This window comes from Platalea leucorodia (genome assembly GCF_965183815.1).
Source record: "Platalea leucorodia genome assembly, chromosome: 5".
Classification (NCBI taxonomy): domain Eukaryota; kingdom Metazoa; phylum Chordata; class Aves; order Pelecaniformes; family Threskiornithidae; genus Platalea; species Platalea leucorodia.
In genome coordinates this window covers 40,349,548-40,375,245 of record NC_138827.1, presented here as the reverse complement: position 1 = coordinate 40,375,245, position 25,698 = coordinate 40,349,548, and the positions used below count along the sequence as shown (strand labels likewise).

The 25,698-nt window shown below is 36.4% G+C and overlaps 1 protein-coding gene across 2 annotated transcripts in view; it reads right to left on the bottom strand.

Moving 5' to 3' along the window:
- Window positions 1-3,526: 3,526 nt before the first annotated feature.
- The window catches only part of ABCD3 (ATP binding cassette subfamily D member 3), a 33,991-nt gene continuing 11,819 nt past the window's right edge, over window positions 3,527-25,698 (bottom strand). The window contains exons 2-23 of one of the 2 annotated variants that reach the window (XM_082313920.1): window positions 23,762-23,798; window positions 20,865-20,966; window positions 19,154-19,242; window positions 18,174-18,243; window positions 17,202-17,299; window positions 16,316-16,439; window positions 15,251-15,307; window positions 13,873-14,015; window positions 13,445-13,514; window positions 12,921-12,990; window positions 12,695-12,792; window positions 12,524-12,615; window positions 11,892-11,980; window positions 11,743-11,815; window positions 10,623-10,686; window positions 10,120-10,197; window positions 9,961-10,026; window positions 9,769-9,858; window positions 9,424-9,543; window positions 8,891-8,995; window positions 7,433-7,489; window positions 3,527-6,693 (exon numbers count right to left, since the gene is read on the bottom strand). In XM_082313920.1, the coding sequence (XP_082170046.1) occupies window positions 6,616-6,693; window positions 7,433-7,489; window positions 8,891-8,995; window positions 9,424-9,543; window positions 9,769-9,858; window positions 9,961-10,026; window positions 10,120-10,197; window positions 10,623-10,686; window positions 11,743-11,815; window positions 11,892-11,980; window positions 12,524-12,615; window positions 12,695-12,792; window positions 12,921-12,990; window positions 13,445-13,514; window positions 13,873-14,015; window positions 15,251-15,307; window positions 16,316-16,439; window positions 17,202-17,299; window positions 18,174-18,243; window positions 19,154-19,242; window positions 20,865-20,966; window positions 23,762-23,798 (1,870 nt within the window). In that variant the 3' untranslated portion in view covers window positions 3,527-6,615. The remainder of the gene's footprint in view (window positions 6,694-7,432; window positions 7,490-8,890; window positions 8,996-9,423; window positions 9,544-9,768; window positions 9,859-9,960; window positions 10,027-10,119; window positions 10,198-10,622; window positions 10,687-11,742; window positions 11,816-11,891; window positions 11,981-12,523; window positions 12,616-12,694; window positions 12,793-12,920; window positions 12,991-13,444; window positions 13,515-13,872; window positions 14,016-15,250; window positions 15,308-16,315; window positions 16,440-17,201; window positions 17,300-18,173; window positions 18,244-19,153; window positions 19,243-20,864; window positions 20,967-23,761; window positions 23,799-25,698) is intronic. The other variant, XM_082313921.1, reaches the window with a different exon arrangement.

Here is a 25,698-nt window from a genome sequence, read left to right as displayed (position 1 = left end):
CAGCAGCTTCTGACACAGCTGTTTTTAGCTCTGTTGCTTTTGTGCCAATACATTCCTGCACTAGAATACCCCAATAAAGTAAATAAATAAAGGCTAGCTTGCTTTGGGGAGCATCTTCACACTACTTACCTTGTCATGATTCACATTAATTAAAATTAGTCAAATGTTTTTTAGTACCTGCTTACACTAAACCATTCAGTCTAAGAAAATAAAGGGTATATTTAGTTACATAGAAGAATGTCTCTTCAACTGCATACATGAAGTGTCTTTTCCAGAGCGGTGTTGCCCAAATTTTCTATAATCAAGCTTAAAAAATTAGTTGTGATTTGTGCCAAACTCTGAAGTTATTTTAATGCAGAAAACTTGCTCAGTCACGTAGGTGGAGTTCCCTCTTTCTGCCCAAGTAAACCAGTCTCAGCAGTCTTAGTTTTGTCCAGACAGCATTGACTTCATTTTTCCAGTTCTGTTCTATTTTGGTGAGGCACCAAGTGTGGACGCCACTTGTTTCCCAGAACAAGGGATGAGTGGGGAATAAGGATGTTGGTTTGTGGACAAGCAGAGCAGGGAACAGGGCTGGGCACCACAGCACATAAGCTCCTATTGCCAGTAAAAGCCATTGTATTGAATCTTTATGGTTCAGACTTGCCAAAGGTCACTAAGAGTGCGGTTTCTAACCAGTGCAAGAGAGATTGTGATTGTTAAGCCTGGTTTGTGAAAGATGTACTCCATAGAAGTGGAGTGTCCAAGTTCCCCTTCTCTCCTATTTTAAAATGCCAGTGGGATGATTATTCTTGCACTGTTGCATTCCTTGCAGGGTTACTGGCAAAATGTCTTTAGTTTCCAAAGTCAGTCTCCATGGAATTTCACCAGATGTTTAGGCGTATTTCTATTTAAATCCTGAATCTGTCATATTTTTCAAATTACTCCCTTAAGACAGCTTCTGTCTGTGAAGTTCCAGGCTGCTTGTGATCTGGCTTGGCTTTTGCATACAAGGAAAGAAAATGATACAACAGTTCAAAGGTGGCTGAGCAACTTTGAAGGTAACATGTTTCTAAGGTTTTAACATAAAAGACAAATTGCTTTCATAGAAACCTAGCTTGGCTGTATTTATTTCTGTTTCAAGATGAAACCAGTTTCATCTTATGTTTGAATGCACACGACAGGATCAGAACACAAACAAACATATTATAGGAACCTGGAGTGTGTACAGCCATTCTGAACTTCCAGGTGAAGTTTAAGGCATCCTTAACAAAAATCTGACCGTACCCAGAGCAAGAGCCTGGACCACAACACGTGAAGGGAAAACCAACCAACCTCCTCCCAAAACAGCTGCACATCACTGATTCAAAAAACCAAGAAACCTCTTTCCATGCTCATGAAAAGGACTGGCACAAACCAACTGGTATCTACACCTAATAAAGAAGCAAATACATTATACATAGAAGTAAGTGTTTTGAACAGCAGCTTTATAAGCAGAAATTTGAACTTGCACATTGTTGACTTTCTTCTTGACAGAAAATAGTTGTGGTTTATTTTTCCTATAAAATCAAGGTAACTTTCTCCCCCTACTATTTTTCACAGTTGGATTTCAGGTGATCATTATCATGGACATTTCTATGACATCTCATAGTATGTATGACAACTATATATAAATTTTAATAATGGATTTTTAACTTCTATCTTGATGATAGGACACCTTAATGTTTTTTCACATTTCTAGACCACTTCAGAACATCAAAGATTAGGTGACACACTGGTATCTGTTGAGTCTGGGGAGAGCTGAATCCTATGGAAGAATCACTAAATTAGTTCTTTCTCTCCAGTCCTAATCCACAGGATATTTCTTCTTTATAGATTTAAGAAACATGAAGATTGAATTCCTTATTCTGCAGAAGCATAATAAGCCATTTAAGTTGTCAATACTAGATGCGATTTAATTAAAAAGCCTGTCAAGTAAGCGTCACGGTAGCACTACCTGCTGCTTTGTTTCTCGCTAGTCATCTTCTCTAGTATACAGTACAGAGCTAATGAAGTGGCACGTCCAGGATTTTCTTATAGCACAAGTCACTTTCAAATGGTGCTAAAGTAATCTTATATTTGGGCTGTCCAGCCAGGTGTGTCTGCTTCACTCTATCTGTGCCACAGTTGGGCAAGAAACATCCCTGCAACACACGTACTGGCTAAGATGTAGCTTACACTGCCAACTTTTCCCAGAAGAATTACAAGCGTCAAAGTTAGGTTGGATTTTTGTGTGCATTTCCTGCTGTTTTGGGTTTGTTTTTTGTTTGTTTGGTTGGGTTTTTTTGTAAGAAAAATATATCCATTATGCAGTGAAGCATGCTTTGCACTTGGGATGGAAGATGACAAGGTTCACAGTGATGTTCTGTGCACCTTGCAGCTTATTGCAGTCTCATGCTAGTCCTGTAGAAAGCACTATCACCTCCCAAAAAAAAAAAAAAAAACAGTCTTCATCAAGAAAGCTTAATTTTTGCTCAGAGGGGATGGCTGTCTGAAGCTTTATTAAATGCTCAGAAATACTGGATCAAGGCTACTGAACATCCTCAAAAGATAGTGGATTGATCCTTGAAAAGGAGTTTGAATTTGTTGCTCCATGGTTTTAGTTCTACTGTTTCAGGAACTGGCGTTTTTCCTCTACATAAGGAAGAATTAAAGTGTTGAGGCATACAAACCGCGCATTTGGAATGAACTGGGTAGCTGAGAGCCCAGAGTTGAACAGACTTCACACTACTCTAAATATTAAATTTAAGAATTAAACATCACATCCACAACACACAAGTTCCTTTTTTTCTCCCCAACTCACCAGCTAAGTTGAATAACACTTAGATTTTTAGGCTGCATCCTTGGTTGAGGAATTTCCTTTCAAAGGCAGCTCTATCTTTTAAGAATGCTACACAAATACACTTGTTGCACAACTAATCTCAGCTAAGAGAAGGAAAAAATTAGCACTAATTAGCATTAGAAAACACTGATTACAAGAGAAGACTCTTAAAATCAGTTCTTTCAAGCATATCTTGGTTTCACTCTTACACTGAGTTTCAAGTATCCTGATAGCTGGTATAGCTACCACAACAAAGACAGACATTAAAAAAATCACAAATACAATAAAGGTGGAGAGTGATTATCCTATTTTCCTCGAAGTACAAAGATTAAGGAGCACTCAAAAGAATTACCACATTAAGTACGGATATTGTGTGAACCTTATTCAGGCCCATACCCTTCTAAAAATCAATAAACTTGAAGGGAAAAGAAGTGGCCAGTGGACAAAGGAGAGAGAGGAGAGGTCAGAATCAGTGCAGACTTACAACAGATTAATGCACCTATAATCCAATTGCTCTCTAAGTGCACGTCTTCAAGTACTGAGCTCATCTTTTTTGTTAAGCCTAAAACTGGATGGCATCATCTGGCTGGTTCCAGGGTGAATTTCAGACAGTACTACAGACTTTATAAGCTGAACACAAGTCAATCGTCTCATCAAGTAACTTGAAATTTGTTGAGTATGCATTCACTGTATTGTTACAAAATTCCTAATCACATCATCAAGAAACATAAAAAGCCTAGATATATTTTATCTTTAGATTTATTATTATTTCAGAGGCACTTAATGTCTTACATTTATATAGCGCCATTCCCCCCTCCAAAGCACTTTACAGTATGTACATACAGGAATGTTTCCCACCACTGTTGAAATGCAGCCATCTGACTATTACCAGTACCATCTTCAAAGCACCAACAGTTTGAGACTGAAAATACTCATCAGTACTTTGTCTTACTAAGATAGTTCAGAATTCCAATTTACAAACTTCCAACTTGTGCTATTAAAAAGACCTAACAGCTAAAATACAGTATCACAGTGCAATTCTGCAACAGAACTGAGACTTGGATCATTTTCATTAGAATTTTTACCATCTTCCATTAGACCAAGTCTATCTCAAAATACTTTAATGTAAGGCCTTTTAAGAATACCATTCTGAAACATCATTCTTTTTTATACTTTCTTTATAAGCCTCTCATACAATCAAGTGCAGAAGAATATTTTTCTTTCCTTCCAGTATATTTAGGAACACTAAGTCCTGACCTTAAGGAGATACCAGCATCCTCAGTTTCAAAGAACTCCATAGCATCTAAAGGCAAACCTATTCCTCCTTGGTTATGGAGCTGGATTTTTAATTTTTCTGTTTTTAGTTTTTAAAATAAATCTGAGATTACACAAAAATCTGTTATTAACCAATTGAATTGTAAAGTACCTTGGGATTGGCTGCTGGGTGCTATTTAAGTGTGCTGTGTGTGGTTTTGCTCATCAGGGTTAAAAATACATTAAAGTATCCCAAGTTCACTACTCCACTCCAAAGTCTGCCCTAGTCACAAGGATAATAGCAACTTTCTCCTTTTAAAGATTTTTTTTTTTTTCCTTTGTCTCTCTAAAAGGCTACTAAAACATCCCTTCCAAGAGAAGAAGTTGCGTTTGTGCTGAGAACTTTCACAAAAGGAAAAAAAAAAAATAGCTATCTGGCATCCCTATTTTCACGGTTACAATTTAAAAAACCTACCACCTCACATAGAGCATGCTGCTACCTGCTACGTTATGTCTGATGTGAGAATCTGAATGAACAGAAAAAGAGTTAGTAAAATGAGATATCTATTTGCCTTCTTGTGGCTCAAGCACAAAAGTTTATTCTGGTACCTTATTCTCTTGAACACGCTACACTTCAGAGAGGCTTTTTGACTTTCATTGATGCATTATACCATGAATCTACTGTAGTCACTAGATTCTTATACCAGGATAGCTGTTTGCATTTGAGTACTATGAAAGAAGAGTAGTACTGACAGGTACGGGCAAGAATTATGATAAAAGGAAAAATATTAACAGGTAGCAATTTCAACATGAAAGATGATGACTAATCAAATTGGGTAAAAATTAACAGACAGCAGCGCATCCAACTGCATATCCATTTTACAAAAAGTTGGTTTTGCTTTTAATCTAAACCCTTGATAAAAGATGCACAGAGAACAGATTTATTGCATATTTTATGCATGCCTTCATGTAGTGCATTCCTACATTATATCTTATATGGAACACTAAAAAAACTACTAGACCTTCACTGTACAACAGGTATTGTAAATTTTTGTTTTAAAGCCTAAACAGTGATTCAGTTTGAGTTATGCCTTCCTATTCCCTGATCACAAAAATCACCTTGCTGCATTTATGTTTGTCAAAGTCATATGGCAACCACAGTAATCATTTGTATGGAAAAAACCCAGTTACAGTAAACTATTTAAAGAGTTTGGTTTCTTCAAGGGGATTTGGCAGCTGGAACAAGACGACTAACAGGGACTAGAGATCCTCAGACAACAGCGAGAATCACTGGTGAATAATTTATATGAGAATTCAAGAAACCTCATGACAAATAACAGAATAAGTGTGAAGGATGAAAGCATCATTTTAGGCTCCACAGCCCAGAAGACCAAACAGGAAGTACCATTATCACTTACTTCCAAACTCAGATCTGAAGGGCAGCTAAAACCATGAGAAGCTCCGATTTTTTTTTTTTAAAGAGGGAGAAAAGGAGGAACTTAGAAAAAGCAACTGCTGTATTACAGGACTGAACACACACAGGACACACAACAGTCTGCTATTTCACAGATTAACATTTTTGAGTGCACTCTAACCCCTACTGATTTCAAGAGAAGAATGATTGGACCCACATTCTTTTCTCCGTTTCTACTTGTGGGAGCCATTCATTTCTTCAGAGCTGAAAACATGCACAAGATTGTTTGATACAAGGACCATCACTGTTCTTTTCCCCTCCTTTTCTTTTTTTGGTCAGTCCTTTCCTCCCTCAACCTCCTCTCAACTCTTCATTACCACAGTATTTCTCTGACAGAAAAAGGGCAGCTGGGGTGGGGGATGGATGAAGCTCTTGCTAAATTGGGAGAGAATGGGATTGCTGAGCAGCAGAGAGAATTGCATGGACAGATGTTAAAGAGAATCCAAAACCCAGCAAAGAACTTATTTTTTTTAGCAGAAGGAATTAGTTTTGTCTTTTAGGTTCAGTCCATCCTTTATCAGCAAGGGCATATTGGCTACATCACAAGGCTTGGTCAAGGAAAAGGCTCTTGCATTTAACAGGGCACAGATCTGAAGATGGGAGAATGTCCTGCACCTTGTGAGATAACTCAGAAATATGCATAGAACAGAGCAAAAATCCAAGACTGCTTTGCAGGAACAAGAGAGGTAGCAACCCTAATTTTAACAGGGCTTTTCACTGAAGAGAAAGAAGGTCTACAAAAGTCAAATCAGCTGATTTTAAATGGTTTGCATCCCAGGATGAATCAGGTTACACTGATTTAAGCCCAATTTAATTTAGGCAGGTTTTTAAACCACAAGAATAAGGACATTCTTAGTACATATCAATAATTAAACCAACATATACACAATTAGCAATATCCTACATAATAGTAAACGCTTAACAGCTTGTTTTGGGTTATCCTAGTTAATTTGTTTAAAAAACAAGCTGAGTAGTTTTATTGTAAAATGTCTGCCATTCTACACACTTCATGTAATCATCAGTCTCTGTAGCAGCTCAGTTCATGACTTTAAGATCCAAATTCAACTGTGTCTTCAGTTATTTTCTTGAACTCGTAGTTTCCTCTGCCATCCATATGCAAGTAAAACTGAAATAAAGGAACACGTTATTAACCACCTAAAAACTACCAGGTCTATAAAAGCCTAAACAGATTATATTTTGAAGTAGTTCTAATGCAAAATCTTAAACTCAGCTAGCCAGAGGTTAAGCTTCTCCCACCTCATGTTTCATTAAATTCAATTGCCTCCGGAAAAAAGAGTTAAACTGGTTTTGCTCATATCATCCATCAGTCTGCTAACGGTCACACTTACTTAACACTGCTGTCTTGGGGTTTTGTGACAATATACTTAAGGTACACATTCATCCCTGTGTATTAATTCAGTATTTTTCCCACACATACAGTCTGTCTGCATAAAAAGTAACAATAACAGTAAAATCTTAGTTTGGAAGAAAAGAAGTCCATGTATGAGAGATGAACTATTTTTTATGCACAGATATATTAGGCATCTTGAAAGCAAAAACTCCATGCTGCTTACTGGATTCTGGTTCAAGGGGTTTTGTGAGGCTAGGAAAGAAGACTTAAGTATCTAGTGAGCCTTTCATATTTTTGGGGCTACTTTTCCAGATACATTTAAGGATTTTTGGTTACCTTTCTTTTGGTTTACTTATGAAAATAAAACACTTCTTAAAAAAAAAAAAAAACAGAACATGACCTATTAGGATGTAAAATGGGAACACCTTGAATTGTAAAGTCAATTTAATAGGAAGTCAAACAACAAAACTCCTACCACCTACAGGTATCTTTAGCAAACGCAAAGACTACATACATCATGATGTTTCCAGAGTGACTTTCTGTGGGAGACAGTGAAGAGAGTGATGCCAACCTACATGAAGAAAACACACACAATAAAGAGTTAATTTTTCTCATGGGTTAGGTGTTACTTATTTTTCAGCATGGTATCAGCTGAAGAGCTTAAATTCATAAACACAAACTTCCAGACTCTATTATTAACAGTATACATATGTAGCCTTAATACAAGATTTTGCAGTAAAAAATAAAATAAAAAAAAAGGCAGGAGGGATTTATCTTTCTTATTTGATTTCACAATTCTTTTGCTCCTAGTGATTTGGCAAAACATAATACGAACTGGGCAAAGGAGGTAAGGTAGGAGGCAAGTAAAACAACAAACCTGGTGATTAAAAAAAGTCTACTTTAACAGAGAAAAAAAAAGCCAAACCCACAAAAGCTACAATGAATTATAAACTTAAAGGGACAATTTAAAGGTGAATAGATCTTCCTCTGTTTCCTTGCAACTCAGTTAATTATGCATCCCTAACAGCAGCACCAATTAAAGGACAAAATGGCTCTGATGATAAAACAGGGTAACATTTTTTTTTCTTTCTGCAAGGACAGCTTAACCAGGAATTCTATCTTTCAGTAACACGCATTAGCCACTTGGCAACAGTAACTCTAAAACAGAAGTACAAATGACCATTCAAGTTAGCAGAACAATAAGTGTATGCAAAACAGACTTAGAAAATTGTCAGGGTATTGATATTAACACGGTAAAACTAGTTCAAGAAATAACGTCCATTCTTCTGCAGAGTCCTTATCTAGTATCAATTTACTACCGCAGAAGGCTCCTTAAGTTCCCCACTTCAAGTTTCAAACATGTATTTCAGTGGATGCACAGCTTTGCTCCATTACTGTTCTCAGAATACTGCAACTCAATAATTAATGTTATTTCAAGCCCATTCTTTCCCAGGCTAGGGGTGTGAAATTGAATCTTATTAGTATTTCATATGGCACTATGTAGAATCTGAAAAGGTGAGTATAAAAGGGAAAGGAAAAAGAAAACTATATTTAATACCACCATGTTTTCCTAGAGTGCTTGGCTTTTCATATCTCAAAATAGATGGAAATGTTAATTTCCAGCCTTTCACTTCTGTTTGCCCTGGCCAAAAGAAACCTCTCGAACAACAAAAAGGATAAAATTTTAGATTATTGATCCTTCACTTGACATTATAAGAGTTCATCTGGAAAAGTAAGGTTACTTACCCGTCAGTAAGAGTTCTCTGATATACAGAGGCCACATGTACATCTAAATTATCTTAAGACTACAAAACAATTATTGAATTCTAGCGTGCATAAAGGGTCCTTGCATGCCCTTCTAAGCTTTTTTTTTTTTTGTAATCTGCACTAGGAATAAAGAAGAGTGCAGCTTGTATCATTTTAAGTTTCCTGTTATCATACAGAGGTATAATTCTAGAAACAAAGAGCTTACCTTTCGGCAGTGGCTGTAAATGTAGCCCTCTACATCAACGCTAACAGCACTGGTGCATTCATCCAGAATTGCAAACTGAGGCTTATGATAAAATAACCTTGCCATCTGGAATGCAAACCAAAAAGCTACTGTGGATACAGAACTACAATCAATAATGCAATGTTAGAAGTTAAACTAAGCATTAGTGTCCAAAAATTTACTGTGGCAAGGGAATTTCTTTTAATGAGGCACTCACTGAAGCCTGAAAATCTGAGAGCTGTATATTAGGGGGTTTTTTGTTTGAAAAACAATTATTTTAGAATTTCTGTTTATATAATCAAAGTGCAAGGTGTGGTAAAATGTCAACATTTCCTATTAAATTTTGAGTACAATAGGCACTATTTTAGGTTGTTTTCTCAGTATTCAGGTATTGCACATTTTGGGGGTTTCTTTTTTAAGTAAAATATTTAGTAAAAAAAAAAATGCTTACAATTCAGATTACATTTTCAACCTATGTCCTCTATTTGCTAAATATTTATGCTTTTGAAACATACTGCCATTCTCTGTTTTTCTCCCCCGCTGAGTACATCCATCCAATCCTGAACACTATCCCAGCCTCCTTCACGTTCCAAGATTTGACCCAGCTGGACATTATCCAAGTACTCCTTCAGCACCTTTTATTGAAACAGGAATAACAAATAGAGCTTAAGTGAACTTAATGCAGAAATGATTGAAAACGGTTATAAAGAGTTATACTATTATACTGGAGTACTATCAACCCTGATAACTATTAAAAACAAACTAAATGCAGTGTTTTTAATAGCAATTTCAGTATATTTAAATCTGAAGCATTACTCATCTTAAGCAAGGCAAAGGGTTAATGAACTAATTATCATTACCTGGTCAGAAATTCCTTTCTTTCTCTGATCTTCTAAAGTATCTGGATATATAACTTGATCTCTGAGTGTTCCAAGAGTCATATATGGTCTCTGAGATACAGTTAGAAACAAAAACATACGTCAACTATTTCTAAAGATAGTTGAAGTAGGAAGAAAGAGAACACTACTGCCAATTAAAGTACTTTGCCTCACCTGGGGAACATAGAACAACTTTCCTCTTACAGGTTTTGTTAAACGCCCACCAAACAAAGGCCACAACTGCAACAAGAAAAAGGTTTAAACTTGACCAAAAAAGTCCAATTACAACAGTGCTTTGGATTCTCCCCCCTTTATTTAGAAAGGTTCCCTTACCTCACCAAGAACACGAAAAAGTGAGCTCTTCCCACACCCATTTGGCCCACAAATCAGAACATTTGCACCAGATCGAACCTACAAATGTGAAGTCAACATGTTAAAAGGGGTAGTGAGAAAGTACTGTTGAAAGCTTCTACAAACAATAAGGCAATGTAGTATCCTCATAGGCTTGTACATAGTACTTTCTGACATTACAGTGGGTAATTTCCACCAGTATTTTTTTTTTCCAACTAGTTTAGCACCAATTGCAGCTGGAAGAAAATACACTTGTAAAAATAAAAACATTTTTGGGAAAATAGCTTATTGCCTTTTTTTTTAAACTAACATGATTAATTTTGTTCAAATTTAAGCATACCATATAAGCACCTCTCCATTTTTGTTTGCACATTTTTTTTATAAGCCAGATTACCTCTGAAATTATAATCTTTGCTTTAAAGGTTTTATATTAATATAGTTTTCTATGATATTAAAAAAAAAAACAAAAAACAAAAACCACTAACCTCAAAGTTAAGGTCCTGAATCAAAACATCTCCATTAGGTGTCACCAATGGAACATGATCAAACCTATTTGAATTGCAACATTAAAAAAAAAAGAACAAAAAACAAAACCCCCAAACGCAGTTGCCTGAAAGCAGCTAACACTGCATGCTTACTCAGATATTTAAGGAATAGTGCAACACTTCAGTACTACTTCATTCAGTACACTGTCCCAGTTTCCAACTACTAACAGCTAAAGAAGTTCTTGAACCAAAAGTGGTACCTTAACATTTAGCAAACATCTACAGATTTTTTTTTCCTTCATATATTTGTTTTCTGAACCCTTTTAAGCCTTTGGTCTCCAAAATATCTTGTGGATATAAACGTACATTTAAGGACGCACTTCATTTTAAACCTGCTAGTGGAAGCGTATTCCATTAGCCCTAGGATACACAATAAATGACTTCTCTGCTCACCTCCCCCTTGCTTTTTTTTTTTTTTTTTTTTAAATAGTAAGAATAGCTCTATCATCTCCTTTTCCTCTTCCCTCCCCCCCTTCCCCTCTGCTCCACTATCTGTTTTCCACATTGACCAGATTAAGGCTATTTAATCTCTTAACTGGCTTTACCTAATGCCTTTAAGTAGTACTACTATGTCACTACTGTGTTCCTCAGACTGCAGAGAACTGAGGAATCAACTGCTACTTGAGTACATCGATGAACTGTCCATACAGAAATATAAGCAAATATTTTGAAACTGAATACAGACTTGGCTCTGATTTTTACATCTGAATTATATCATGGAATAAAATCCACACATATTTCTAAGAAGAAATTTGGTAAAGTGTTAACAAAATGGTCTGGGAAGTCGTATTCTAAAGGACAGCAGGAAATGTTACCAAGAAGGCTAAGTCCAGACAGCATATTGTGTCTTATGTTAGCAGAAGAGACCAAGAATTGACTTACAGAATAGAAATACTGAGTGGGAGTGAGGTGGAATTATTTGTAAATAAACTATAGTACAACAAGAATTGCATATTGCAACAACATGCATTAAAACCCCTATTAATAGTGGTGGAGGGAAAAGATTTAAAAGCCAGACTATGTTAAAAATATTGAAGTTGTGGAAACTTTGTAAACATACTTGATAAGGTTATCAGTGTTGATAATTTCTCCAGATCCAGGTATCAAAGGCAAAGCTTGTTTTTGATCTGCATCTTAAATTAAGAAAAAAGTATTAGAGACTGGAGCACTACACAGAGATGCACATATTTCGTACTATGTCACATCTACCTTTTTCTTGCGACACCATAGTACGCTGATATTTGCCACTATTCAAGTCCTTCAGAACCTGCATTAATTCTGTAATTCGAGCTGTGAAACTAAAAAAAAAATTATAAGTAATTAATCTTTAGAAATTTTAGAAATCCACAGAAGCTCTAACGAGTGCTCTGTTAAACTGTCAAAATGACAAAGTTTTTGTCAACCCAGCATAGAAACAGAATGTTTACATTTTAGAGTTGCACTGAGCTTGTCCAATATTCACGATATTTACAAGAACCTTTTCCTGTAATATCCAAATATTTGATAACTTTTCTTCTTAAGATTTAAAAGAAAAATAGTTTGGTAAATAATCAATACATAATTGATTTACAAGCATTTGACAATGTCTTTTCAATTAAACATTCAAACTGTATGCTGCTACTATTCAGATATGAAATTACTAGTGGACATAATTAGCACATCTTCAAATACGTTTTCAGCATTAAATTTTTCTAATTTCTAGATTTTTAGGGTGCTGCAATGAACAAAGCACATAAGATCACTTTGTTTTAATTCTACAGTCAGTTTCTTAAAATGAGATGAGAAACAGCAATAACATAACATTAAGAAAGATTATTTTACACAACCACTATTAAACTTACCCAGCCAATCTTGTCATTTCACGGCCTGCTAGGACTATTCTGCCCAAAGCTTGAGACATTCTCAGTAACATTCTTCCACTTTGGTAGTAATCCTAGAGTAGAATAAAGTTTCTTTATTGTAGACTAACAAAATTTAAATTCAGGAAATTGTTTTAATTCTGTTCTATTTACCTCCAAAAGTTCTGCATGAGTACTATTCTGATGACGAGGATCAGCCAGGTTCAAAAACGGACGACTAACAACCAGGTAACCAACCACAGTGGCAAGGTCTGCAGTTTAAGAGTAAATATCAAGCTACATATTAATAGAAGCAATAAGAAAAAAAAGAAAGAATTCTCATGTAAAAAGTTTAGCACTCTTATTTATAGCAGTCCATTAGCACTGGACAAACACTTACATTTGGCAATGATAGTATCAATGAAACCCATAGAGAACCGGAACAGGATGAAATTATGCAGATGTTCCACCTGGTAAGTTACAGAAGAAAAAAGGTCAAACTATATCAGTACCTGTTTTACTATCTTCTATTATTTTACAGAAGTTTGATTCTAAATACAGCTATCTTTCAGTAAAGTTACAAATACCTCAACGTCTGCCACCTAACTGTAACAAGCACTGCACAAGTGTCCGTGCTGGCAAAGAATTACACTCCAGATCCAAACAATCTACACGTAAAACTAAGCAGTGAGAGGATAGTAATTGTGGTGGATGAAAAGGAGGTAAGTGACAAGAAAAAAACCATTCTATCAGAAACCTGTGTTCTGCTTATAGCCCACTAATTTATTTTTAAATCTAATGACTGTAGCAGCATAAACACCAAGCCACTATAATTGAACTTATATTAATATATGTCAAGAATCACCTTGATAGAATTCATTAAAGGTTTGCTTAAAATGTTTTAAAAGATAAAAGAAGTCTTACCAGTTTACGGAAGGTTTTGTAAATAGTTTGTTTTTCTCTCAAGTTTCCATTATAAAAAGCAATTTCTTCACTAAAACAAATAAAAAAACAACAAACCCACAAAGAATGCAACTTCATTCTGTTAAAGACAGTCTTTGAAAAAGTCAGCCATAAAACACAGGAATATAGTTCTTTCCATTGCCTTGTAAGATTTTGTACTTTTTCACAACGGTAGAACACAAGCCTATTATACCCCAGCTACAGTTTGTCTTTTGAATTAGGAATATAACACACATACAAATTATTTAATAATAACCTGCATAAAGATGCAAACACTTCGCTCAGAACTGATAGCATCAGACTTTCCAAATACATTTTAATGTACAGCTTCCATTTACACCACAGTATTACTTTGTCACTTATATCTTGCCATCCAAGTAAATCTATACCTGTTTGTAATAAGCCGTGAGTTGACATATCTGTACTCCCCTTCATATTTTTGTTCTGTAATAGTCATCTTGCCAATTGGTCTCCTTAAACGTGTAAGGAAAAACCCCGAAATAATCAAGTACGCCATCATGCTAGCTGGACCCTGTGAATATCAAAAAAGAATCAAAGCTTACCATCTAGATGGTCTCAAATTGCAACATTTGTATCCAAAATGCCCAGCAAGTACCAATCCCTTGATTCTTGCTTCCCATGTGTCTATGTTAACAATTCAATTACTCTTGCAATTCCCATCATGTTCCTTTCTTTTGTGCTGTAGATATTGTTTTACTAATTTTACTAATTCTCTGTCCCTAGATGCCCTTCCCATCCCAGCCTTCTACTCAAGTTTTTATCATCACCCAGTGCGATCTCCGTGTTCCACTGTCCTAGCTTATTTCATCAATAATTTCCTGGTCCTTTCTCATTTCCTCTCCTTCATTTCTACCTACTACTTTTTCTCTACATTTGCTACGTTGTCATAGCAGTCAGTATTTCAATCCCATTCCCTTCTTTGATCCATACATCTCCAACACATTTCCTGCTTCTCTCAAGCAGTCCTGGTAGGGATCTCTTATTCTGCTGGATCCCAAGCTGCAATAGACCAGGGCTCCCAAACAGCACGCTTAAATATTACTGAAGTGTGGCATGGCATAAAACCAAGTCATAAACTGAATTTGGCATCAGCTGCCTGTAATAACTAAGTATTACAGAGAGCAATGCAAAGACATCCGAGACTGGAAAAATTACCTAGGTTCAGCTAAGCCTTACTGCAGTCTGTTTCTACAAAATCTACATCATGTGTCCCAGAGCTGCTACTTGTCAAACCCTGAACATTTTTGATAATGTACCATTTTACTAAGCTGAAGAATTATTTCTGTAATGATTCATTTGGGGGGGGGGGGGGGGGGGGCGGCAGGGAGAAGGATATAACCGTCATACAGCTTCATGAAAGGAATGGCTCCCCTTTATAAAGGCTGCAAAGAAACAGAAAACTTATTTTCTCCCTTAAATGGAAGTCACGCAACATAAAAGCAGACAGAAGGGTACTGTACTAAATGGGATTTCCAAGTAACTGCTAGAAGAAAATAAAGAACTTTCTTGTTTCTTAAAATAGTTGATCGAATCCCTGCAAATTCTTGGTTTTACTTTGCTTGCCTCAAAACAGTGAGCACTAAAGCATACAAAACATTAAATGTAAAAGCATATTTTCAGTATATGCCATCAAATAATGGATGAATCTCTAATTAACATCTAGAGTTTTCCTCAGACTCCAAATAGGTACAAAGCTATAACCAAAGAAGGAAAAATTTGCTTATAATGCTAAAACCAGCAATTTACCTGAGCTCCTATTGCACTTGTTAGCTTGAAGATATACAAAACTATATCCAAGAAGGGCTGTAAGGAAAGCATAGCAAAAAGTATTAGAACACCAACATAACACAAATATAAAATAGTCCAGAAACCACCAACCACCCCAAGAACAGTTATAGCTCTGCATTAAAAGCACAACACTGGTTAACCTATTATACAAGCTAAATGCTTAAACAAAAATCTCAGCCACATGGCATCTTCCATTCGCTCAAGAATTGGAACATAAAAGCAGCATGATCTTCAGATAAAGTACATACCGCGTAAAAAAGTACTTCACTATTTTAGGTCTGTAATAACCCTCTGCTCACTAAGCAAAGTTGGACTAGACTCCATGATTACTTCTTAACTGAAGTAATAGTGAGAAATACTAAGCAGAATAACGCCATATAGTTGGCTAGGTACCCAATAGAAGCAATATTCCAATTTGCAAGCATCCTGTTCCGTACACACTCTCTCAAAGCTAGAGCAGCTGAACTACAGGTTTTGTAGTCAGAAGTTTTTCAACAAATCAACTTGTATTTTGCTTTATACTTCTGCTTGTATGAACAACATAGCATCAACAAAAATTTAGTCTAAAAACTTCAGCAGTATTCTACTTCATTACCTAAAACCCCTAAAATTTACACCAGAAACAGAGGGAAATGCTTATTCAACCACACCTCCCTACCCGAAATAATATTTGTATGTAACTAAAAGCTAGCCATTGGTTTTCTTCGGAAACACTGAGAAAGCATACTCATCACTGCTCATTTGCAGAAGAATGAGTTAGTTCTTTCAAAGAAAATCTAATACAAATTGTAGCAATTCACAACAGTGCTTTAGCACCACAGAGAGTGTGAAACAATATCATAAACAATTTTTTTTAGCACCATACCCGAAGCAATATATATATATATATTGCAATATATATATATATATATATATATATATATATATATATATATATATATATGAAAGCAATTGTTTTGAGCTCTGACATCACATCCTAAACATCCACTGTTATTACTCAAAGTTCTCTCGGAAAAGACTTACCTTGCTAAGGTTCGAGTACAGGTCCACTACACTGTTACAGAATTTTTCCACGTCCTGTGTAAGGAGTTGATCTGGATTAGCTATTCTGTTGTCCAGATTTCCCATTTTGTAGTATGTATAAGCTCTGAAACAAAACAATAGCTAAGTGGCAGAAAAAAAATTCATTATGTGGGATGTCAAATAACTGGAACCCCCCCGCCGCTTCATACAACTGAGATGGAAAGTAGTGTAAACATTAAATGACTGTATGGAGTCAACACAGCTTGTGCTTCTGCCTGATCAGATTGACATTAAATCATAGAATCATAGAATCGTTTAGGTTGGAAAAGACCTTTAAGATCATCAAGTCCAACCATTAACCTAGCACTGCCAAGTCCACTACTAAACCATGTCCTTAAGCACTACATCTACCCGTGTTTAGGCTCCAGGATCTCTCAGGCCCATGCTGCTCTACACACTGCTACTGCACTCAAAGTCAGAAAATCCTCACAAACTCCGCATCAGCACACCTGACAACCAAAATTCAGTGCAGAAGGACATAAGCAGCTATTCAAGTTCATGTAACCAATTCAGCCTGCAGGTTTATTAGCACTATATGAAAGTAACTGAAGCACTTTGGGAGCTGACCCAGTAATGGAAGCAGTACAGTGCATTATTGTTTTTTCTAATTGAGCCAACTTTGCTGTCTTTGTATCTGTGCCATATACAACCTGGATAAGCTGCTCATCTTAATTGCAAGTTAATTGCAACCAAAAGCCTTTTCTAAACAGTACACCTAACCTATTAAGCACCTTCCTACCTTCTTATTATGTACTTAAAATGATTTGGTTTGATTTTAATCAATTTAGTTTTTAAAACCCTCAGACATTAACAAGGTGTTACTTACTTAAGATATTCCTCATAGAGGTATCTGGTAAGCCTTACTCGGAAGCAAAGTTTCAATTCATTTAGACCATACTTCAGGAAGTTATTCACTAAAGAGATCTAAAATAAGAGACAGTATTTCAATATTTGGCTAACAAGATTTAATATACTTAGATCAGTTTGCAGCATAGACTGTGCAAACACTTTACAAGAGGTGAATTCTCCCCTTGAAGTCAATACTACTATTAACGCACCTAAGACCAACCATATAGCATCTGCAGGACCACTGATTAGGTTTCTGTCTACATTTTTGAAAACTCCAGTTCCCAGTGGATCTCACTACATAAAAAAATTTAATATAAAATTATGTTCATGTAGCATATCCTCAGCTCTTCTGGTAAGCTCTAGAAAAGAGCCACAGTTTGACAATCACTACCTTAAATTGACCAATTCGCTTTCAAATTTGTTGTAAACCAGGTACGTTACCTATTCGGTAGTAACAATTATTTCTATCTGGTGCAAGTCAGAGGTGTTGACAAGCTGAAGGAAAGTTAAAGGGTGGGAAAAAACATAACAAATCTCAGAAGAAGCTGTAAGAAATACAAAAATTAAAGGCTAAGAAGAAATCTTCATCTTCAATGGTGTCAAAAGAATCCCACACCTACAATGTTGAAATATCATCCAATCCGTAAGATGTTATTATGCAGTACTACAGGTGGCACGTTAAGCTATCAGTCAAAATTGCCATCAACAAAACCAACCTGAAAACCTAAACATATCTGTCAGAAAAATAGCTTCAATCAATAGGGAAATGTGCTAATAAAGTCTCCCACACACTGGAGCCAAAAAATGAAATGTATCTTAATACAGACCTGCATGTAAACCAACTAATTTCCACAGGTTTTAAGACGCTCATTTGAGGTCCTTTCCTCAAATTCTTAATTTACATTTAAAATATGTTCTACTAAAAGGCTGGCACAAGAAAAGCACTTACAGCAGGCATTGCAGCGATGAAGTTGAACAAGTATTTCTTGAAATCTTTTCTGCTGCGGCCAATGATAGCACTGTAAACAACCATCAGCTAAGAGTTAGTTACAAAAGAAACAAGAATGTATAAACTAGCATCTCTTAAGTGGACAAATTCTCAGTGGACCACACAAAGAAAAAAAAAATCATTGTGGAAACCTGTAGTATCAGCTGTAGGATCAAGTATGACAGACTTCTGTAAGTTAAGTGGTAAGTGACAGACTAAGCAATTATCTCCCTTCTGCTCCTGCAGTAACTGCCTACATTAAAGGCTCAGAAATTCATGGTCACAGAATACCAGTTCCTTTCCTTCTTTGCTTTCATAGATTCTCACAAGAGAGAAACAAAACAGTCCTTCCATTCTACAAAGCACTGAAAGCCTGAAATACAATATCATTTTGAATCATACTTCAAGACAAATTCTGGACTTGCTTCACTTAGCAACAAGAGGAACAAGAATAATCAGAGGTCTAGAAAACACTTTCTAAAACATTAGGACTAAAAACACTGTGTTATCAATCTAAGGAGGAAACAGCTCAGTAGGAAGAAGTAACAGTCCTAATAATATCCAAACAACGTGCCTGAGTCTACGCCATAGAACCACTATGCCACTATTCTCAAGTGCCCTCTTGGACATTTGGGTCAACCCAAGATTTAGAGTCTTCAGTGTACAAAACACAACCAAAAGAACTGAAAATCATTTAATAAGTAAATTTTGGCTGAAAACATAAAATCGTGTCCAACAGCAGAAAAACAGTTGATTAAAAATCAATTTTTTTCCTTTCAAAAAATATAGGGATCGCCCTCCCCTCAAAACTGCAACTACACGTTTTCCTACTGTTTCATACAAACAAGCAAGCTATAAAATGTCTGAATATGTGTTCTGACAGATTACTTTCCCTGTTAAACACAAGAAAGAATGTTTAAAAATAACAAGTTTATAGATACCTTTCAATGACTGTTCCATTTTGAATCATCCAAATATCACAATATGTGCGGACTACCAGCATCACAGCAATAAGCAGCAAATAACCTGTCTAGTACAAAACCAGAAGTGTAACAGTTAAACAATGGATAAAATTCACCACTTTTTTTCTAGCAAGTGGTCCAACCATATCTAGCAGGAAAGTATTACCCTGCTGTCCCCAGCTAATGCATTATTTGCTTACTTTGCAGGAAACACATTAGCATACAATATTTTTAATAGAATACCAATTACATTTTTATGGAGAAAGCTTGTTTTTTAAAAAGCTGTATTTGGTTGATACATATACCAGACAGAAGAGATGGAGGATTGTGGGGATAAAGAAGTTACTGCTATTCTCAGATACTTTTCTGCCATAACCATAGGGTCATATAGGTTGCAAGGGACCTGTGAAGGTCACCTACTCCAACTCCCCACTCAAAACAGGGCCACTGGTAACCAGTCACCAGTCAGACCTTGTATCATTGATCAAAAAAGGCTTTAAGCCCAACAGTCCAGCCAGTTTTCCATCCACCTCACTGTCCCGTCATCCAGCTGATTCAGCTTGGCTATCAGGGTACTAGGGGAGACTTTAGTCTCAAGGCCTTGCTAAAATCAAAGTATTCCACATGGTCTGTTCTTCCCGTATCCACACAGCCAGTCACCTCATCACTGAAAGCAATCACGTTCCTAAGGCATGATCTGCCATTCATAAATCCAGGCTGGCTGTTTGCAATCACCTTTTTGTCCTTCCATGTGGCCAGAGTTAGCTTCCAGGAGGATTTGCTCACAGCCTTACTAGGAATACGGTGAGGCTGACCAGCCTGTAGCTTCCTTCCAGTATACTCATTTTTGAAGATGGGAGGGATGTTTGGGTTTTGGGGAGATTATCAGTAACCTCTTCTGATGGCCATGACCTTTTGAAGTTGATGGAGGCCAGCTCTGCCAGCTTTCTCAGAGGTATTCCCACACAGGCATCTACCTTCTGCGTACTTCCTTTTTATGAATGAGCTGTCAAAGGTCCCTGTTCATCCAGGCTAGCTGGCTGCCATGCTTGCTCTAGATTCTGTACATCGGAATTCATTGCTCTTGTGCCTGATGTATGTTGAAGTTCTAATATATCACAGTTCATCACTTAAGTTCTGAGCTCAACTAATGCTCTTTTAAAAAAACTTAAGTGTTCTGGAAAGCATGAGAAAGATGCTGAAGCAAACAATTTTATCTTGCTAAACTCTAGTCTGCTAGCTTTCGTGAAATGATGCTAACAGACTTTTTGACAAATTCACTTTCTAATAAGGGCTGGCCTAGATATAAGTTACAAAAGCAAAATTACGCATGAACAGCATGCTATTTAAAGATAGGAAGCATTTGCACAGAGAAGACTTTGCATCGAATCAAACAAAACCTGGATGCCCTTTTAAAAGATATGCTACAGATAGTAGTTATTAGCTGACAGTAAATGGCTTATCTTGTAACTGAAACCAGAATGCAGCTTTTTAGTGATTTAACAGCTGAACATACATGTATGTTTTGTATGTTTTAAAATAGCAACATGTTAATATAAAAATCTACAATAGTACAATTTAGTCCTATTCAAGTAAGGTATATTCTTTTGCTTAAATTCTGATGTAATTACAAAAGAAGACTTGACTACAAAAACGCTCTTTTTTATTTGTTACTGCAGGCAATGCTTACCTCTTTACAAAATGTTCTAGGGACCATTATTTTCAGGATTCGACATATTCTTGCAATAAACACTCTGTCCACCATTGCTCGCTCCTTCTTTCCCTCTTTCTGCTTCACATAGAACAAGCAAAACAAGAAAAGTGAGATTGTTTTGTAATGTATTATTTAAATCTCAGTGTGACATTTTCCTTATCCAAGTTATTTACAGCTACCTTCCTTCTGCAGTGTTTGCAATATTTCTCTCCAATTTAAGACTTGCTCACACAAGTTAAATGAAATGTAAGAACTGGGAGTGTATGCCCTCACAGCTAACAGAAATCCTAAGTGAGAGAACTAAGCTATCAAAACAAATTGCAATAGGAAGTAGCTGCCATGATACAAAATAACATTTCAAATCTGTTAAAAGTGATACACAAACAATGCAGAGCACAGCATTAAAAGATCCAATTACAAGTTTTAATGCAGTCTGCCATCTCTTAACATTGCTTGTCTCTGGAAGACACCATCAGCCAGTATTTTAAAGATGCCTTCCATCCTTTGTCTAGACTGTCAATGGTTTAAATTCCTTGACTGTACAGCCCAAACTTGCTTCAAGTGAAACCAGAATTCATCATTCCTTTACTTCTAAAAAACAGTGCAACACACTCCTAGTGAGCTAAATCTACCAGACTTAAAACCCCTCCTATACCCAAACACATTTTATTTGGGTCAGTTGCATTTTTTTACTCCATATAAACCTATCTTCTGCCTTGACTAACCTGAATACTTTTTAACAAGCTAATGGTCCAGGTATCTTTTCTTTCTTTCCTTTGTTTTCCTTCTTTCCTTTCACAGTTGTGACATAAGGATTCAGTCCTGAAAACAGCCTAAAAGGGCATACATGTGTACTTAAAACAAGTCCTGTCTAATCAACCTAATCCTGCTATCTTTGCTACCCAAGACTCAAATGAAGCATGTTATCAATGCCTATAGTAATACTACAACATACTCGGACAGGAAACCTGAAAGAAAAAACTAGGGAGACATGATAGGGAAAACAAAGAAAGTAGCTTGTGATTCATCATTACTCAACTCAGACAATCCTACGAAGCACTATTTTTTTTTTTATATTTCCAAGGATGATTAATCCACAGAAACTTGCACAAAGAGCTCAACTTAATCTCTTCACTTACTGTTTACCTATGCAACATGATTATGAGGAGCAGCTGAGGGAGCTGGGGTTGTTTAGCCTGGAGAACAGGAGGCTGAGGGGAGACCTTATTGCTCTCTACAACTACCTGAAAGGAGGCTGTAGCGAGGTGGGGGTCAGTCTCTTCTCCCAAGTAACAAGCAATAGGATGAGAGGAAACGGCCTCAAGTTGCTCCAGGGGAGGTTTAGATTGGATACCAGGAAAAGTTTCTTCACCGCAAGGGTTGTCAAGCATTGGAACAGGCTGCCCAGGGAAGCAGTTGATTCCCCATCCCTGGAGGTATTTAAAAGACGGGTAGCTGTGGTGCTTAGGGACATGGTTTAGTGGTGGACTTGGCAGTGCTAGGTTAACAGTTGGACGTGATGATCTCAAAGGTCTTTTCCAACCTCAACGATGCTATGATGGGCAACAAGTGCAATCTCTGAGCCCCAGCAAACACAAATTTACTCTGAATGCACTGTGAATAAGGCTACACCTGTTTTTCATGGAATGAAGTCAACTATAGTCCTGTCCTTTTCAAAACACTATGTGAACACAAGCTACAGACAAAAATTCTAGCCAGCTAGGATGCTATATGGTAGGTGATAAAAATATTTCAATTAAAAATTATTCACACAATAATTCAAGCAATCTCAACAACTAAAGGCTACTGTCCAGGCCTAATGAAGCATGACCCTACACAAGTTATTGCTTTTCTGCAATAGAAATGACAAACACAATGTCTGATGGGCAAAATTTCTAGGAGTACCTGACTAAACATACTTGATGTCTGAGCTGAACCTGTTCTTCCTTTCTATTAATCTCTTCCCCATTTCTACTTTTCTGTTGCACTTACATTAATTCCAACATCTTCCTTCCCAGGGTTTGGTTTTTTTTTTTTTTTTCTCCTTAGACTGTTAATTTCTCATTCAGTATAATTATATCCAAGATGGGTAGAAATAAGAGAAAGCTAGTCAAGACTTTTGCAAATAGGTATAGCTATGCAAAATACAAGTGTTTATGGAAGATATTGCAGTCAAGGTCTGGCTAGAAGGTAACATGATGCTTGCATACACTTTTATATTTATCCAGTGCAAGCCTTCTCTTAAGTTTTCAGCAAAGATGGAAGTACATGGAGTAGTTATCTATTCATACCATCATATGACCCAATATTTCTCATCATGGGCTCTACCCTTTGGGCCAACTGTTGTATTTTATTTGAACATGAAACAAAACACTTGACTTAAAGGGATTATATTATATCCTTTTCAAATAAACGAATTAACAGACACACAAAAGACTAGAGAAATGCCAAACCTCCTACCAGAAGTTTGAAGTACGTTTTACAAATGGCCAGACTCTACATCTTGTTCCGTACTTTTTTCTTTTTAAAAAAAAAAGCAAATACAAGTCATATCACATCTACAGGCAGCTGTTTGTTGCTTTGCATACAGCCAAATTTACAACACTAGTCCTTAAACATTCATAAAGCACAAAGAGATGAAAAAGCACGTAGTACACATCAAGAACATATCATTATGCAGTCAAACTTCAGCCATATGTCATTAACCTCATTCTTCCATTTGTTTCACCAGTGCAAGTCTGAAAGTATCATTCAAATCACATTTGCACCACAGCCATCATTCTGTCCAAAATAAAACTACAATTATGGGATGTAAAAAAAAGCTATCAGTATTATTTGAAATTATTAAAAATATTACATGATGAAAGAATTACCTCATTGTTCTGCAATGCTTGTTTTCCACTTCTTTTACTGTAGAGGAAGAAATAAAGTATTTTACTTGTTATCAAAACACATTTCTTTGTCTTGATCTCTACACAGAAGAGACAAAACGGAAAGCTTGGGATTATATCCCCATCTATTTCTTTCAAAGCAGTACAGTGTCTTCACAAGAGGGCTACCTTTTATGTCAAACATGTGCTGTTTTTACACTATTTCAATGCAACCTTACTCCTTCCAGCATTCAGTTTCATGTAGGGAAACTAAGTCTCCCTTTTTCATCTCCCAGTTTTGCTTTACCTTGGCTTCTGTACCATGAGCTCCTAGTGTTTTTATGTTTCTATCATACACTTCACAAAGACAGCTACATGGTTTCACTGACCACAAGTGAAAACTACATGAATGCAGATTCAGCAACCCAAGCAACCCAACTTTGATGTTTCGCACTATCTAAATAAGCCAAACAGATTTGTTTTGCATTATATTTGACTTTCAAATAAAACATTTTACTATATATAAAGATTATTTGTTCATAAACATGTGCTGCAGGGGAAAAAGAAGTCAGATCCTGTGAAACCAAGTTCCTGCAAAGGTGTGCGTTAGAAGGGGAGCTAGTTTTTATTTTGTCCTTTTTCCTTCCCCTGCATTTTACAGAACAGTTAGAGGAAAAAATATTTATCAACTAGTACTTCTGAATGCTTGTTTAGCACAATGCTCTTCTTCCTCTCCTTTTAAGAAAGACAAGCTGACATATAAGACAGTTATAGTTTGCCTTTCTTCTTTTCTGAACATTCTAGCATCAGACAAGCATATGAAGCTGTTGGGAAAGCTTATGCATTTATGTAGTTTAAAAGTGACAGCTAACCATATTAAATTGTAACCTATCATTTCTCAACCATCATACTAAAACATTGACAGCAGGCTGCCTTAAAACAGCAATATTCATACACTTTCAAGACAGCACCTAGGAAATTACAGGGAAGCAGAAACTATGAAAGGCACTGCTCCTTCTGCCTACAACATCAAAACAACTGCAGACTGCCACACAACCAATTATCCCACAACTTTATCAACAGCATCATTTCACACTTGTGCTTTAAAGCTCTGCAAATAAAATATCTAGGATGAAACTGTGCCTATTTTAATTTATGATGATTAGAAGTATCTACGAGTGGCACTGACCAATTAAGAGAAATAATTATTACAGAAGGAAGAGGCAAGGTAGCAGAAGAATATGAGAAAAGAAGGGAAGGAGGACACCATGCAAGTGAGAACAGAGAGATGCCAGTTTAACAAGAACTTAATTAAAGGTAATGGTGAGACAGAAGCCTGAGAGGAGAAGATAAAAATCTTGTAAGACTACTTGTGTAAAAGACAGAACAAAGAACATGAAGGGCTGCAAGGGCAGACTGGGCGAAAAATAACTTAATAAAAGTTCAGAAGAGATATAACACTTAATTAGGCCATGATGGAAGTATGTCTGCAGACATGGTAACAGCGTGCAAAGTCTAAGAAACAATCTAGTTAGAGACTACATCCTGGTGATGTAGGAGCAATGCATTACTGGTACAAGAAATTTCTCAGTACATCTTGTAATTTTTCAAAGTACAAAAGACTGACCTATTTTTTAAAAAGTGTGCTTGAGTATGGATCAGTCCAATCACATCTGGTTTGGGACTAGGAGAAAAGTAGTATTGTTAGGTGTGAATAAGTCGTGATCAAACTATGTGGGTATTTCCCTAGGTGATTCATGACTTGCAGTAATGCAAAATGAAAGTATGTTGCTCTTCCAGATACACTATAATAATTCCTAGCTTTGTTGCTTCAAGGCCTGCCAATGTTTGCAGTCACAACACTCACGATACACAACTATTTCAGCTTTAAAAGGATCAGAGTGAAATACGATCAAAGGCATTCAACTGCCAGAATAATT